At 38.0% G+C, this 17,142-nt stretch overlaps 1 protein-coding gene and 4 gene segments (V, D, J or C); 3 read left to right on the top strand and 2 right to left on the bottom strand.

Annotated features, from left to right (window-relative positions):
• Positions 1 to 2,459, bottom strand: LOC137198558 (Ig kappa-b4 chain C region-like). The segment is given in 3 exon segments: positions 1 to 421; positions 1,440 to 1,515; positions 2,424 to 2,459. Coding segments are annotated over 3 exon segments (432 nt in total).
• A 1,981-nt stretch (positions 2,460 to 4,440) lies between these two features.
• Positions 4,441 to 5,013, top strand: LOC137198557 (Ig kappa chain V-III region MOPC 63-like). The segment is given in 2 exon segments: positions 4,441 to 4,492; positions 4,709 to 5,013. Coding segments are annotated over 2 exon segments (357 nt in total).
• Positions 5,014 to 6,182: 1,169 nt separating this feature from the next.
• Positions 6,183 to 8,913, bottom strand: LOC137198556 (Ig kappa-b4 chain C region-like). The segment is given in 3 exon segments: positions 6,183 to 6,652; positions 7,906 to 7,961; positions 8,837 to 8,913. Coding segments are annotated over 3 exon segments (459 nt in total).
• Positions 8,914 to 10,367: 1,454 nt separating this feature from the next.
• LOC137198555 (uncharacterized) lies at positions 10,368 to 13,826 on the top strand. Its single transcript, XM_067612426.1, has 4 exons — positions 10,368 to 10,413; positions 10,630 to 10,934; positions 11,202 to 11,214; positions 13,510 to 13,826. Exons 1-4 carry the CDS (start codon positions 10,368 to 10,370, stop codon positions 13,824 to 13,826), a joined length of 681 nt encoding a protein of 226 aa, XP_067468527.1.
• Positions 13,827 to 16,236: 2,410 nt separating this feature from the next.
• On the top strand, positions 16,237 to 16,812 carry LOC137198554 (immunoglobulin kappa variable 1D-12-like). The segment is given in 2 exon segments: positions 16,237 to 16,288; positions 16,505 to 16,812. Coding segments are annotated over 2 exon segments (360 nt in total).
• Positions 16,813 to 17,142: the final 330 nt, after the last annotated feature.

The raw sequence follows: 17,142 nt of genomic DNA, 5'->3' as shown, positions 1-17,142 counted from the left end.
AATATTGTTACTGAAACGTGAAATAAAAGAGAGAGATAGTTGCAGAGATCAGAGTGAGAGCAGTAGCAGAGTAAAAGCAGTAGCAGTGAGTCAGGTCAGGACTAGGAACACTGGTCTCTCCTCAGTGTCTCTGAGACTGGAGTCTGGGAGCCCTGGGTGGCCTCACAGGTCACAGAGACCACCTTCCTCCACTGGTCTGCAGGGAGCCTCAGGGTGCTGCTCCAGCTGTAGCGGCCATCATTCTGCAGCACCCCGGGGCTCCTGCTCTGCTCCAAGCTGCTGCTGCTGCCGTCCACCTTCCAGGCCAGACTCCAGTCTGAGGGGTAGCCCTTGTTGGCCAGACACACGAGCGTGGCCTCCCCCTGCTGTAGCTCCTCGCTGGAGGGGGGCAGCACCGTTAGGGTGGGGGTGACTCGACCCACTGGAGGAGGAGACAGAGAGACAACATGAAGAAAGTTCATGCAAAGAGAAAATAAACTCCACCCTGTTGGTTGCAGCAGAGGAGGCTGCTGGTTCTGTTGGTCTTCCTCAGACTGGATTAAACTGGTCTTCAGTGTTTCACTTCCCTCTCTGAGCTCAGTAACCATGGCAACAGACAGGCATCACTGATGAACCATGGCAACAGACAGGTTTCAGTACTAAAGATAAAAGGTTCCAAGCAAACAACTCTTCAACTACTTTAATTTACTCAAAAACCTAAACATCAGTGCTAAAGAAGTAAATATTATGCATTACAGAAAGGCAGAAATACTTTTATTTGAGCATCCATATTTTTAAATTGAAGCCAAAACGTTAAAGAGACAGTTTGTGTTTAATCTCCTCATTTACACAGGCATCACTACTGAACTATGAAAACAGACAGACTTCACTAATGACAAATATTTTAAGCACTAAAATACTTTTTCCAACTCACAAAATTAATCCTATTAATACAACATGAGGTTAAATCAGCTACAGTGATATTATGGTATTCACTGGTTATAATGAGGATGTGACATGTCATGAAATTCATTATTCTGAGAGGAAGATTGAGTTAAACACATGAAATGTTTCCAGATAAAACACTCACTAAATAAATGTCTGGTAGATTTCTTCAGATGAAATTATATAATCACTACGTTAAATTAATCAAGAAGATTTTCTGTCACTCAGACTCTGAAAACTGAATTATATTGTCTTCAAATAAGCAGTTGTACTTTTTAATAACAGTATAAATGATAAGAATGTAGAAACTGTCTCAACTAAAGTTTCTGTGTAACTAAAGACTTCTTTGATCAGACGGATTTTTATTTGTATCACAGTGAAGCCTGTAGTGATCACTGCAAAAATATAAAATTTATAAAACTAGCAGCCAAAATGTTTAAGTAAAGCCTGAATTTATCAACTGAAAATAGAATAAAAAAAGAATTTAAATTCTTGTAGAAATTAAAGGTACTTACAGTTAACATCCAGTCTGGTTCCTCCACCAAAAGTCCACCACAGTGATACAAACTGACGGAGTCGTCGTACAAAAACCTCTCACTGTAGAGAGACACGGCTCTCTGACTTTCAACACAACAGACTCTACAAAAACAGTCTCAGTCTGTGAAACACAGCTGGATGATATGAAAATATATAACAGTAGGCCAATAATTTATATTTTTATTGTAAAATTAATCATTTTGTTTCATGTTTACTGTATTTTAAATTATGTCTTGAATTAAAACTGAGTGTTGTAGATGTAAAATGAATCAAAACAGACATTTCTGAAGACAATCTGTTCACAGAACATAAATGAAACACAGCAAATGATCACTGACACATAGATAATCAATAATCTGGTAAATTGATTGATCCATTGATGAAACAGCATCATCAGAGTAATCCAAGTCCCTGTTGGAGTCAGTCAGAGCATTTCCATAGAGAGCCACTTTGCATCAGCAGCACCATGCTCCAGTGCTCTGGGAGAGTTTATAGTCCTGAGAGTTGAACACTGGATGACTGACAGCTGTCCTTCATCACAACAGAAGCCACAGAAATCCTCCTCATCAAAAACATGACTTTGATCTCCGTCCTCATCTGGACTCTCCTCTGCTGCTGTTTCACAGGTAAAGTCCAGAGAATCAAATTCCTCTCCTCTATGAACATCCGTCCCTCTGAAATGAAGCCGACAAAACCATCAAAACCATCAAAACCATCAAAACCATGACGCTGCTTTATGTTTTTGTCTCTGTATCCTCAGAGTCCAGAGGCCAGTATACAGTGACTCAGCCTGCAGCAGTGAGATCTGCTCTGGGAGGATCCACAACCATCAGCTGTAAGACCAGTCAGGATGTTTTTGGTTCTAATCGCTTAGCCTGGTACCAACAGAAAGATGGAGAAGCTCCTAAACTTCTCATTTACTATGCTACCTATCGAGCATCAGGGATTCCAGATCGTTTTACAGGCAGTGGATCAAACTCTGACTTCACTCTGACCATCAGTGGAGTTCAGGCTGAAGATGCGGCAGTTTATTACTGTCAGAGTTTCCACTATCCCGGCAGTCAGCGTGTGTTCACACAGTGAAAAAGCGTCATACAAAAACCTCCCTCAGTCAGACTGAACAGAAACTGAACTGACTGCTGCAGCTGGAAGCTACTGCAGAGACTGATACAGTTCACTGAACACACACACACACACACACACACACCAGTAGTTATTTCACAAGTATATACGGATCGTTCACTATCTTTTATCATAAATGTAAATATATATCAATACAAATATAATTACAAATGTTTATTAGACATGGAGGACTTGTTTCTCTTCTCCTCTTTAGATTTTTTTGGACTCCTGGTTTCTTCCGTTAGGAAATGCATCAGCATCTCCAACATGTTCTCACTCCAACTCGTCACACACGGAAGCTTGGGTTAGGGTTAGGGTTAGTTGGGAGTGAGAACGGGCTGGCATCTCAGGCATCATTTCATTCACACCATTAAAAAGATCAGCTTGTATGCTGATGACATCCAACCAAATATCACGAAATCCTAATTTTTCCTTCTTTCAGTTACTAATCAGATCAGAAGTTAAAAGAAGTCTTCTAACTATTCTCACTCCTATTTTTAAATTTGCATTAGATCTTTTTTTTCTTGTTTTATTTTACACAAACAAAAACACATATCAATACTCACACACATAAACAAAAACAACAGACATACCACATATATACATATATATACACATATACAAACATACATATATGTACAAACATGTCAAGCACTATATGTGATTGTGGTTCAAAAACATTCACTTATACAGCAATTTAAATTAAACACATCATTTTATAGAAGGAACTGAATAAAAAAGAGATAATGTTAATTTATGATAACATAGAATAATCATAGTTCTGTATCCCAAGTTTTTGATATTGTCAAGATCTCCCATTTATTTATGTCTGAGCTTTTTGCTCTGCCTTTAATAATGAAATATTATTATTTAATTTGATCTTTTCCTGCAAATATTAAGGTTTTAAATGTAATATGAAGGAACTCAAAACCAGCTTTTTTGGAGAATCAAATATATAAAGCTTGTCAAGCAGCACAATAATATTCAATAACATGTTTTTATCATCTTGATAACCCCAAATAATATTGAGAGGGGATAAAGGTAAAAGGATTGCTTGTTCAGATAACCAATTTGCCACCTGCTGCCAAAAGGATGAAACCACTGGACAATACCAAAATAAATGTATAATATCCTCCTCCTCATCACCACAAAATCTACAGATATTATCCTCAGTCATTCTCCATATCTTAAGCATTTTTCTTGTTGGTAACATCTTATAAAACGTTTTTAACTGAAAGGCCCATAAATAAGTAGAGCAAGATGACGAGTAAATACATCTAAAAATGTTTAACCAAGGAAGAGGAGTATCAAACACATCATTCCAATATGTTTGAAAATAATATGGATGAGAAGTTATATTCTCAAAGGACATAAAGAAATGATACATATCTTAAATAAATGTGTATTCAATAGAATACACATTTAAGAAATCAAACATATTTAATGAAGAAACACCTCCATATATCTGTAAAACTCTGGATTTGAGGCCTTTCACATCACTAGTTGCACATTCTGCACTTGAGAAAAACAAAATATCAACCATGTTTAAAAAAAACTGAAAACAATTCTGTGAAATAAGCCTCAAAATTCTTCCTTTACACATTTCACATCAGTCTTTCTAACTGCTTAATGAAGTTCTCTCCCTCAGATTGTCACTCCTTTATGTTATGGATGATGTAAATGTTGAGTTCTCCCAGCAGTGAGGAGGAAACAACATGATATGTTGAGGACAGCTACAGTTGACTGACTCTGTGTGTTTGCATATCTGTCCTGCCTCTCTGCTCCCAGCCGTTTAGAGGCCAGTGTTGATCAGTGGCTGTCCAGACCTTTCAGAGCCACTGACACACCGGCAGCACAATGATGATGTCACTGACTCTACTGCTGGCCACCCTGGGGCTCGTTGTTCAGGGTGAGACTCTCTTGTGAAAACTTTGCTTCAGGATGCAACCAGGTTCACCACAATGATGTTCTGCTATGATGGAGAAACACTGAAACAAGCAGCATTTACCTTCTTCCATCTATTCTCCATGTTAAAGAAATGATACTCTTCTGTTTTCATGTTGATCATCTTTCTCCAAGCTGGATTTGTCTCAATAACCCTTCTCCTCTTTTTCATGTTTTCCAGGAACATCAGGACAAATCATCCTGACTCAGTCTCCTGGATCTCAGTCTGTTGTTCCAGGACAGACTGTCTCCCTCAGATGTAAAAGCAGTTATAGTACCAGCTACCTCCACTGGTACCTTCAGAAAACTGGAGAAGCCCCTAAACTCCTGATTTATCAAGCTACAAACCGTCAGCCTGGAGTTTCAGATCGTTTTAGTGGAAGTAGATCAAATACTGATTACACTCTGACCATCAGTGGAGTTCAGGCTGAAGATTCAGGAGTTTATTACTGTCAGAAGAGTAACAGCAACCCGTTCACACAGTGATACAACGTCGTACAAAAACCTCCCTCAGCTGAAGAGGAACTGATCTGACTCAACAGCTGCACTCAAACTAAAACAACAGAGGTTTTAATAATTTAATTTGAACATTTTAACACTAAACATTTTGTATTTAACAAAAAAGATTTATTTTAAATACTTTCATTAATACAGAATATGGAACATTTGGCTGAACATCAAATCTAACCTCTGTTGAAGTATGATTTCAATTCTTTAATAAGTTTAATCTACTGACTACAACACATGAACACTAAAACTATTATTATTTATTTGATCTCTTACTATTTTTAAAGATAAAGAAACATACAAGTTTTCAGAAATAAATTACAAAATGTTATCATAATAAAATTTACCATCGTTTGTGTTGTAAAATTTCTAATCATGTCATGTGACATATATTTGTCATTTTGCGTGTTTTTATTCTAACAGGAAGTATTTATAATATAAACCAAAAAACATTTAACTGATTATGTAATTAATTAATACTTGAATTCTTTCCCTTTTTCATCTCTTTCATTTGTCCTTGTGTTTCAGCTCTTCAGCAGAAGCAGTTTGTAAAAATGTCCAGGGTTAAAATGTCAGATCACACTCATTTTATATCTCTTTATGCGGATGATATTTTGCTTTTTATTTCAGAATTAGGACATATTTCTGAGGGTTTTGTGAATTTGTTTAAAAGATTATGTATATGCTTTTAATACATCTGAAAAAATAAAAATATTAGACTCTTTGCACTGACACACTTCAGTAACATGAGATGATTGGAGGATTTTTCATTAAAAATACTCAATTACTAATTATTACAGACAAATCTGAAGTGACTCCGGCAAAGCATTTTCTACAATTATTATGATTTTACTGTAAATTGTGACAACAAATTATGGACTTACTACCACCATGACTGTGTAGCATTAATCACATAATATCTAAGAGTGTTGTTTGAGTGTAAATACTTTCCTAATATACAGTATATGAATCAATACATTATGTGATCTTACATTTTCCTTCTGAAGTCTTCATAGAGCGGTTGAAACATTTATAACTCAGTTTTTATCAGGATTTAATATCATTACTGTTACCATTAAGAGAAAATAATTCAGACACTTTTATAATAATAAAGATGAAAACAAGTGATTTGATGAACAGATCTTTATTGTCTGGAAATACTGAAATTATATTGAAACATTACAACAAGCAAGTAAATATTGTTACTGAAACATGTGAAATAAAAGAGAGAGATAGTTGCAGAGATCAGAGTGAGAGCAGTAGCAGAGTAAAAGCAGTAGCAGTGAGTCAGGTCAGGACTGGGAACACTGGTCTCTCCTCAGTGTCTCTGAGACTGGAGTCTGGGAGCCCTGGGTGGCCTCACAGGTCACAGAGACCACCTTCCTCCATTGGTCTGCAGGGAGCCTCAGGGTGCTGCTCCAGCTGTAGCGGCCGTCCTTCTGCAGCACCCCGGGGCTCCTGCTCTGCTCCAAGCTGCTGCTGCTGCTGCCGTCCACCTTCCAGGCCAGACTCCAGTCTGAGGGGAAGCCATCGTTGGCCAGACACATGAGCGTGGCCTTTCCCTGCTGCAGCTCCTCGCTGGAGGGGGGCAGCACCGTCAGGGTGGGACGGACATCACCTAGGAGACACCAATCACATTAGAGGACAGGGACCACACAGCTGTCAATCAAACACCAGACACTTGGACACCTTTACTGTGTGAGAGTGGATTTTCCCCTTTAAGGAGTTTCTGTCAGATGTTTTTTCTGCTCCACCAGTCACTCACTCACACATTGTTTCACTTCCCTTCAAGAAACCTCTCATGCAGATCAGCACAGAAAGAGTCCTCATATGACTCTTTACTGCATTTTATTTTACACTATTTATTGAAAATAAGGACATAAAGTTTGTAAATATATCTTAGACATCCTTGATTTAATTTTAGAATTTATACCAATTATTTACTTTCAAAACTATCAAAAGAGCAACAGTTAATCAGATTCAGTGTTAAAGGACATTATGAGGAAAAACTAACAGACAGACGTAATATACACAACATGTTGAGACATATTAAAGAAACAAATATCTTTAAGAACAAAGAAATATTTAAAACTGAGGTTAAAAGACAATTTCTGTCATTTTAAATGATGAGAGACGTTCAGCATTTTTTTTATCATCACTCACACTGTTCAGAATAAATTTAACTCAACATTCACTCAAATTGGAGATTTAAAGGTTAAATTTTAAAAACATGTTTAAAGTAGGATTGTTGTTCTTTAATCTTTCTGCTGTTCACATTTAACAAACTAACTGGAACATGTAAAGAAAAGTTCAGTAAAGCTGCTTTGAGTTCAACTTCAAGGTTAAAGAGGAGAAATGAACAATAAAATTGAGACTTTAAAGTGTTTTAGATCAGCTCAGTGGAAACTTATATCTACTACAAATGTTCAGACACAGAAATGATAAACTTAACTGATAATTCGATATTTAATATTTGAGCAGAAACTTACTTCCAACATCCAGTCTGGTTCCTCCACCAAAAGTCAACCACAGTGATACAAACTGACTGAGTCGTCGTACAAAAACCTCTCACTGTAGAGAGACACGGCTCTCTGACTTTGTCACATTAAACTAAAACTACAAGTCCTCAAATTTCAGCCTGAATCTAAAACATTACATGATTTCTACTGTGGACTAAACACGTAAAATATATTGATTCGTCATTTAAATTTCAAACACAAAACTCTTAGTTTTTGTTGCTGGTGGACAACTGTTGGTCAAAAATTAGAAGTGAAAATGTAAAATCTGAAATTTCAATTTCTAGAGAAAACATATGTGCAAAAAACTAAATATCACTCAGAATTTAATGAAATACTTTAAAGTTTAACTTACTTCCAACATCCAGTCTGGTTCCTCCACCGAACGTGTACCACAGTGATACAAACTGACTGAGTCGTCGTACAAAAACCTCTCACTGTAGAGAGACACGGCTCTCTGACTTTGAACACAACAAACTCTACAAAAACAGCCTCAGTCTGTGAAACACAGCTGGATGATATGAAAATATATAACAGTAGGCCAATAATTTATATTCTTATTCTAAAATTAATCATTTTGTTTCATGTTTACTGTATTTTAAATTATGTCTTGAATTAAAACTGAGTGTTGTAGATGTAAAATGAATCAAAACAGACATTTCTGAAGACAATCTGTTCACAGAACATAAATGAAACACAGAAAATGATCACTGACACATAGATAATCAATATTCTGCTAAATTGATTGATCCATTGATTAAACAGCATCATCAGAGTAATCCAAGTCCCTGTTGGAGTCAGTCAGAGCATTTCCATAGAGAGCCACTTTGCATCAGCAGCACCATGCTCCAGTGCTCTGGGAGAGTTTATAGTCCTGAGAGTTGAACACTGGATGACTGACAGCTGTCCTTCATCACAACAGAAGCCACAGAAATCCTCCTCATCAAAAACATGACTTTGATCTCCGTCCTTATCTGGACTCTCCTCTGCTGCTGCTTCACAGGTAAAGTCCAGAGAATCAAACTCCTCTCCTCTATGAACATCCGTCCCTCTGAAATGAAGCCGACAAAACCATCAAAACCATGACGCTGCTTTATGTTTCAGAGTCCAGAGGCCAGGTCACAGTGACTCAGTCTGCAGCAGTGAGATCTGCTCTGGGAGGCTCCACAACCATCAACTGTAGGGTCAATCGTGAGGTTAATGGATATTGTGGCAGTTCTGCATCCGACCCCTGTTTAGCCTGGTACCAACAGAAAGATGGAGAAGCTCCTAAACTTCTCATTTACGGTGCTACCACTCGAGCATCAGGGATTCCAGATCGTTTTTCAGGCAGTGGATCAAAAACTGACTTCACTCTGACCATCAGTGGAGTTCAGGCTGAAGATGCAGCAGTTTATTACTGTCAGAGTGAACACTATATCAACAGTCAGTGGGTGTTCACACAGTGAAAAAGCGTCGTACAAAAACCTCCCTCAGTCAGACTGAACAGAAACTGAACTGACTGCTGCAGCTGGAAGCTACTGCAGAGACTGATACAGTTCACTGAACACACACACACACACACACACACACACACACAAGCACACACACACACACAGATGATTTATGATGTTCATAGTGTCTCTATCAGTTTTCCTCCTGAAGGTCAAACAGTCCACCTCCCACCTCAACAACCTCTTACTGAGTCAAACAAATATTTAATCATTCAAGATTCATCTTGACTCAAAAATGTAAAATCTATCAAACAGAGACATTCTGTTCTTTCATGCTGCCCCATCATCACCTCAGCTGTTAAATCCTCTTCATCACATTATGTAATAACACATCTCACACTCATCATCGTTCTCTGTATAAAAAAGTTGGATGAACTTCATAACTGACAAGATAGAATAATCATCTCATGATGTTCACTCATAAATGTCAACTGTAAAAGCTTCCAAACTACCTCACGTCTTCTCATTTCAATCTAGTAAACTAAAGTACATAGTAAACTTGGCAGAATTTGCTCCAGATACTCTTCATCTGTTAAAATTAAATGAAGTGCAAACTGCCCCGAGCTAGATTCTTTCATTCCCCTTGAAGATTTTGAAACTTCAATTATTTACAGTATGTGCAACGTAAAAATCTGATGTATCAGCTACAAATTAATTACAGTGTATTCAACCCAATACAAAAATCACTAAAGAAAATAATGTGATTATAGTTCATTAATTTAAATACAATGTAGACATTTGACCAGTGAATTTTCCCAGCAGTGCATGTGAAGTCAGATCATAAAATGACTACCTGCTAGGGTTGGGACCAAATACAAATACGTTATTCAGCAAAGCACAAATATTGTTTTTTTTTGTTTATGAATATTTGTTTCATACAAATATTTTAAACAGTATTCGTTTTTGAGAAGAAAAAAAAACAGTTTTCTTTGCTCTTTTTTATTGCCTGTATTGTATTTGATGCTGTAAAAATGTTTTTGTGCTTCCTTCATGGCCAGATTTATTTTTTGTTGGACTTTGATCTGATTAAATAAGAAAAACTATTTCACATAAAAGATCATTCGCTGTTAGGATTTGATTGTTGAGGATGACAAATGACAACATCTTTAGTTTTTTAATCTACATGAGGATGATGTAAATGTTGAGTTCTCCCAGCAGTGAGGAGGAAACAGCATGATATGTTGAGGACAGCTACAGTTGACTGACTCTGTGTGTTTGCATATCTGTCCTGCCTCTCTGCTCCCAGCCGTTAAGAGGCCAGTGTTGATCAGTGGCTGTCCAGACCTTTCAGAGCCACTGACACGCCGCCGGCAGCACAATGACGATGTCACTGACTCTACTGCTGGCCACCCTGGAGCTCCTTGTTCAGGGTGAGACTCTCTTGTGAAAACTTTGCTTCAGGATGCAACCAGGTTCACCACAATGATGTTCTGCTGTGATGGAGAAACACTGAAACAAGCAACATTTACCTTCTTCCATCTATTCTCCATGTTAAAGAAATGATACTCTTCTGTTTTCATGTTGATCATCTTTCTCCAAGCTGGATTTGTCTCAATAACCCTTCTCCTCTTTTTCATGTTTTCCAGGTTCATCAGGACAAATCACTGTGACTCAGTCTCCTGGATCTCAGTCTGTTGTTCCAGGACAGACTGTCTCCATCAGATGTAAAACCAGTTCAAGTGTTGGTAGCTCCCTCCACTGGTACCTTCAAAAATCTGGAGAAGCTCCTAAACTCCTGATTTATTATGCCTCAACCCTTCTGCCTGGAGTTTCAGATCGTTTTAGTGGAAGTGGATCTGGGACTGACTTCACTCTGACCATCAGTGGAGTTCAGGCTGAAGATTCAGGAGTTTATTACTGTCAGAGTGCACACTATATCAACAGTCAGTATGTGTTCACACAGTGAAAAAGCGTCGTACAAAAACCTCCCTCAGTCAGACTGAACAGAAACTGAACTGACTGCTGCAGCTGGAAGCTACTGCAGAGACTGATACAGTTCACTGAACACACACACACACACACACACACACACACACACACACACACACACACACATTTTCAGATTAAACCATTAGACAATTCATTCATATGTCTGTAGTAATGAATATGAATCTATCACAGATAATAATCACAATATTTTTCATGATTGGTCTCACAGTGGTACAAACACAGTAACAACTTTGTACTGATGACCTGATAGAAACTGAAGGAAACAAATTAGTTACATTGAAGTAAATGAAAAAAGAGGCAAAACAGGTACTTTGTTCCTCTATTAAAACATATGAAATGTGATATGAAGTTATACATTGAGAACATCAAATTCCTTAAAGCTTGAAATAATCTTCTGTATCAAGGTGTCTCCACAGCTCAGCAGGTGATTGACAGTTCTGTGTAGACTCTACCTGTTACCTGTTCTAGCTGTGTTTACTTTCTCTCATATTCACTTTGTTATACAGAGCAGTAACAACGCTGCTGAAGAGAAAGTTTGGACTGGCAGTAGTGGATCTGTTAGATGAGGATAATATAATTGTTGCAGCATGAATGAAGAGAAAAAGATCCACTGGAAGAGCAGATATTCAGTGAGAACACTGAACATGTGGAAGCAGCTGCAGACTGATCAAAGCTCTCGTGGTGTCTACAGTTTGTGAATCGCAGCTACATGAAGATTATTGTTTGAAAAGTTGCAGATAACTTACATTATGATCCTCTGAGCTCCAACAGATGAAGCACAAACATCTGCTGGTGTAAATATACACGCTCAGACAGAGAGGTGTAAAACAACCTTTATTATTCAGCAGCACATCAGTACAGCATTACACCAGTCAATCCCACAATCTGTCTACAAGCTTCCTGTCATCGTCCTTCCTACATCCTTTGGAATCCACATTTCAATAAACTGAGATAAAATAGTTACAACTCCAGTATTTCCCTGATGTCAAAGATATCACAGATCAATATGAATGTTGGAATCATTTTTCCTGTTGTCTGTCTTGATAGATGTCTTCATGTCTGTCCTAGAATCAGTTTCTTATTTGCTTCACCAGCTCCATCCCACATTCAGACTGGCTCTCTTAAAAGTGTATTCAGGAGTAAGAGGGTTTATATCCTATACTTACTCAGGAATTTATCAAATCATAGGGTGGGAATTGTTAGGAGTGAAACGCAAATGGGAAGAAGACCTTGAGTGTAATTTTGAAGAAGCGGAATGGGAATCACTGTGTATTGGTAGTCAGTATTTCTCTTTTAACAGTAGACATAAAATTATACAATACAGTCTCATTCATAGAATATACTACACCCCTGACAGGTTGCACAGAATAAAACCTCAGTATTCTGAGTTCTGCCCAAGATGTAAAACTGGAACAGGAACACTGATACATATGTTCTGGTCCTGCCCATGTCTAAATACATCCTGGATCTCTATAGTTAATGAGCTAAGTGACATCATAGGAACAACCATCCCCACAGAACCAAGAATAATTCTATTGGGTGATACCTCCATGATGCAAGTCAATAAAAACAAACTCAAATTTATTAGAATTGCCCTCATCATAGCCAACAAATGTATAGCTATGCAATGGAAAGATGAACATCCACCTACATCTGCTAGATGGACTGATGAATTAGCATCGTGTCTAGCAAATGAAAAGATAATGTATAAGTTGAAGGGAAAGCCTGGAGAGTTTAAAAGGATTTGGGGAGGTTTTCTAACATTCAACATTAGTATTGAATCCAATTGTCATTAAAATCAATAGATTTTAATGAGGAAAACTCTTAAATTTATCTATAAACTGTTTATTTATCTATGTGGTGATTTTGAGGACTTTCACACGAATAATTTCACATTTTGTACTTTGGAAAAAACAAGATACACAACAGACAAAATGATGAACTGAAAACAATTTTTTTATAATAAGCCTCAAAATCACAGAATCCACATCAGTCTTTCTAACCGCTTGATGGAAATCAAATGAAGTTCTCTCCCTCAGATTGTCACTCCTTTATGTTATGGATGATGTAAATGTTGAGTTCTCCCAGCAGTGAGGAGGAAACAGCATGATATGTTGAGGACAGCTACAGTTGACTGACTCTGTGTGTTTGCATATCTGTCCTGCCTCTCTGCTCCCAGCCGTTAAGAGGCCAGTGTTGATCAGTGGCTGTCCAGACCTTTCAGAGCCACTGACACGCCGGCAGCACAATGATGATGTCACTGACTCTACTGCTGGCCACCCTGGGGCTCCTTGTTCAGGGTGAGACTCTCTAGTGAAAACTTTGCTTCAGGATGCAACCAGGTTCACCACAATGATGTTCTGCTGTGATGGAGAAACACTGAAACAAGCAGCATTTACCTTCTTCCGTCTATTCTCCATGTTAAAGAAATGATACTCTTCTGTTTTCATGTTGATCATCTTTCTTCAAGCTGGATTTGTCTCAATAACCCTTCTCCTCTTTTTCATGTTTTCCAGGTTCATCAGGACAAATCACTGTGACTCAGTCTCCTGGATCTCAGTCTGTTGTTCCGGGACAGACTGTCTCCATCAGATGTAAAACCAGTCATAGTACCAGCTACCTCAGCTGGTACCTTCAGAAACCTGGAGAAGCTCCTAAACTCCTGATTTATGCAGCTACAAGCCTTCAGCCTGGAGTTTCAGATCGTTTTAGTGGAAGTGGATCTGGGACTGATTTCACTCTGACCATCAGTGGAGTTCAGGCTGAAGATTCAGGAGTTTATTACTGTCAGGGTTATAAATATATCAACAGTCAGGCTGTGTTCACACAGTGAAAAAGCGTCGTACAAAAACCTCCCTCAGTCAGACTGAACAGAAACTGAACTGACTGCTGCAGCTGGAAGCTACTGCAGAGACTGATACAGTTCACTGAACACACACACACACACACACACACACACACACACACACACACATATTAAATAGATTAAATAATTTGCACATTGCAGTTTTTAAGATGAATGAAAATATGTCAGAACAATTTAAGGAAAACAGTTTATGGACAATGATTGTCTCGGGGGAAATCAATTAAGTTTTCCATCACAGCTTCTCTCCATCTATTCTTACCATATTATGATTTGATCCAATGTTTTAAAATGGTAATCAACCCATTTACTGACCAATGAGGAGAGAGATTGGCCGGAGACTTTTGGTTAGAAATTACTTGGTCATGACCTTTGACCTCGGCCTCATACTGGATCACATCTATCTCAATTATATCCTGTTAACAGAAAATATGAAAACACAAATCTGCATCAGAAACTTTCATAATCACAGCTCCCACCACCAAAAAATATAAATCACACTAAATATTATCTTACAGTAAGAAACCAATCACAGTAAGAGGATCAGAGATATGAAAACATTTTTCATTTTTACATCGTTGAAATAAATTTTAATTCAACTTCATAATAGTTAACTATTAAGTAGAAATTTAAATGCTAGTTTTTGTTAACATTTTAAAAGTAGAAGTATTGTTCTTTAATCTTTTTTCTTCTCAAGCTGTTCACATTTCAGTTTGACAATAATGTGTAAAGACCAGTTTATTGAAGCTGGTCTGAGTTACATCATGATTAAAACAGAAGAGAATACAAGTGATATAAATCAACACAGATGATATTTGTATCTACTACAAACATTTAAACACATTAAAGCTTTAAATGTCAACATTATGTGTAATATTTGAGTACAAACTTACTTCCAACATCCAGTCTGGTTCCTCCACCGAACGTGAACCACAGTGATACAAACCGACTGAGTCGTTGTACAAAAACCTCTCACTGTAGAGAGACACGGCTCACTCAAAAAAACAAGTCCCTGTTAGTAAAATTACAAGTAACATCACCTGAGTGACAGATATTTCCAGAATGTGTACATTTATTTCATGTTTTAAAGATAAATTGATCTTAATTTCTTTAGAAATACATATAAATAAACATGAGACATTCTGAAAAAAAGATGTGTCCAGAGAGAAAAAGCTGAAACCATAAAAATTACATTCTGAACAATATTCTGGTAAATTGATTGATCCATTGATTAAACAGCATCATCAGAGTAATCCAAGTCCCTGTTGGAGTCAGTCAGAGCATTTCCATAGAGAGCCACTTTGCATCAGCAGCACCATGCTCCAGTGCTCTGGGAGAGTTTATAGTCCTGAGAGTTGAACACTGGATGACTGACAGCTGTCCTTCATCACAACAGAAGCCACAGAAATCCTCCTCATCAAAAACATGACTTTGATCTCCGTCCTTATCTGGACTCTCCTCTGCTGCTGCTTCACAGGTAAAGTCCAGAGAATCAAACTCCTCTCCTCTATGAACATCCGTCCCTCTGAAATGAAGCCGACAAAACCATCAAAACCATCAAAACCATGACGCTGCCTTATGTTTTTGTCTCTGTATCCTCAGAGTCCAGAGGCCAGGTCACAGTGACTCAGCCTGCAGCAGTGACATCTACTCTGGGAGGATCCACAACCATCAACTGTAAAACTAATCCTCCTGTGAACTATGATGGCTCTGACTACATATTAGCCTGGTACCAACAGAAAGATGGCGAAACTCCTAAACTTCTCATTTACTTTGCTACCACTCGAGCATCAGGGATTCCAGATCGTTTTTCAGGCAGTGGATCAAAAACTGACTTCACTCTGACCATCAGTGGAGTTCAGGCTGAAGATGCAGCAGTTTATTGCATTCAGAGTCTTCATGAAATCAACAGTCAGTATGTGTTCACACAGTGAAAAAGCATTGTACAAAAAACTCAAACACATTTAATGAAGAAACACCTCCATATATCTGTAAAACTCTGGATTTGAGGCCTTTCACATCACTAGTTGCACATTCTGCACTTGAGAAAAACAAAATACCAGCCATGTTGAAAAAAACTGAAAACAATTCTGTGAAATTAGCCTCAAAATTCTTCCTTTACACATTTCACATCAGTCTTTCTAACTGCTTAATGAAATTCTGTCCCACAGATTGTCACTCCTTTATATTATGGATGATGTAAATGTTGAGTTCTCCCAGCAGTGAGGAGGAAACAGCATGATATGTTGAGGACAGCTACAGTTCACTGACTCTGTGTGTTTGCATATCTGTCCTGCCTCTCTGCTCCCAGCCGTTAAGAGGCCAGTGTTGATCAGTGGCTGTCCAGACCTTTCACAGCCACTGACACGCCGGCAGCACGATGATGATGTCACTGACTCTACTGCTGGCCACCCTGGGGCTCCTTGTTCAGGGTGAGACTCTCTAGTGAAAACTTTGCTTCAGGATGCAACCAGGTTCACCACAATGATGTTCTGCTGTGATGGAGAAACACTGAAACAAGCAGCATTTACCTTCTTCCGTCTATTCTCCATGTTAAAGAAATGATACTCTTCTGTTTTCATGTTGATCATCTTTCTCCAAGCTGGATTTGTCTCAATAAGCCTTCTCTTCTTTTTCATGTTTTCCAGGTTCATCAGGACAAATCACTGTGACTCAGTCTCCTGGATCTCAGTCTGTTGTTCCAGGACAGACTGTCTCCATCAGATGTAAAACCAGTTCAAGTGTTGGTAGCTGGCTCAGCTGGTACCTTCAGAAACCTGGAGAAGCTCCTAAACTCCTGATTTATGCAGCTACAAACCTTCAGCCTGGAGTTTCAGATCGTTTTAGTGGAAGTAGATCTCGGACTGACTTCACTCTGACCATCAGTGGAGTTCAGGCTGAAGATTCAGGAGTTTATTACTGTCAGCAGAGTAACTACTTCCCGTTCACACAGTGATACAACGTCGTACAAAAACCTCCCTCAGCTGAAGAGGAACTGATCTGACTCAACAGCTGCACTCAAACAAAAACAACAGAGGTTTTAATAATTTAATTTGAACATTTTAACACTAAATATTCTGTATTTAACAACAAAAAAGATTTATTCTTAATACTTTCATCAATACAGAATATGAAACATTTGGCTGAACATCAAATCTAACCTCTGTTGAAGTATGATTTCAATTCTTTAATAAGTTTAATCTACTGACTACAACACATGAACACTAAAAATACTATTAGTTATTTATTTCATCTCTTACTATTTTTCATAGATACTCAAACATAC

This window comes from Thunnus thynnus, chromosome 15 (genome assembly GCF_963924715.1).
Source record: "Thunnus thynnus chromosome 15, fThuThy2.1, whole genome shotgun sequence".
Taxonomy (NCBI): domain Eukaryota; kingdom Metazoa; phylum Chordata; class Actinopteri; order Scombriformes; family Scombridae; genus Thunnus; species Thunnus thynnus.
Note: the sequence above shows the minus strand (reverse complement) of the source record. Positions and strands in the feature narration are given on the sequence as shown.

Bases quoted from the DNA above. Each gene is read 5' to 3' on its own strand.
- LOC137198555 (XM_067612426.1), top strand. From the start codon at position 10,368: ATGTCACTGACTCTACTGCTGGCCACCCTGGAGCTCCTTGTTCAGG. The intron at 10,414-10,629 runs GTGAGACTCTCT...CATGTTTTCCAG, and splicing joins CCTGGAGCTCCTTGTTCAGG to GTTCATCAGGACAAATCACT.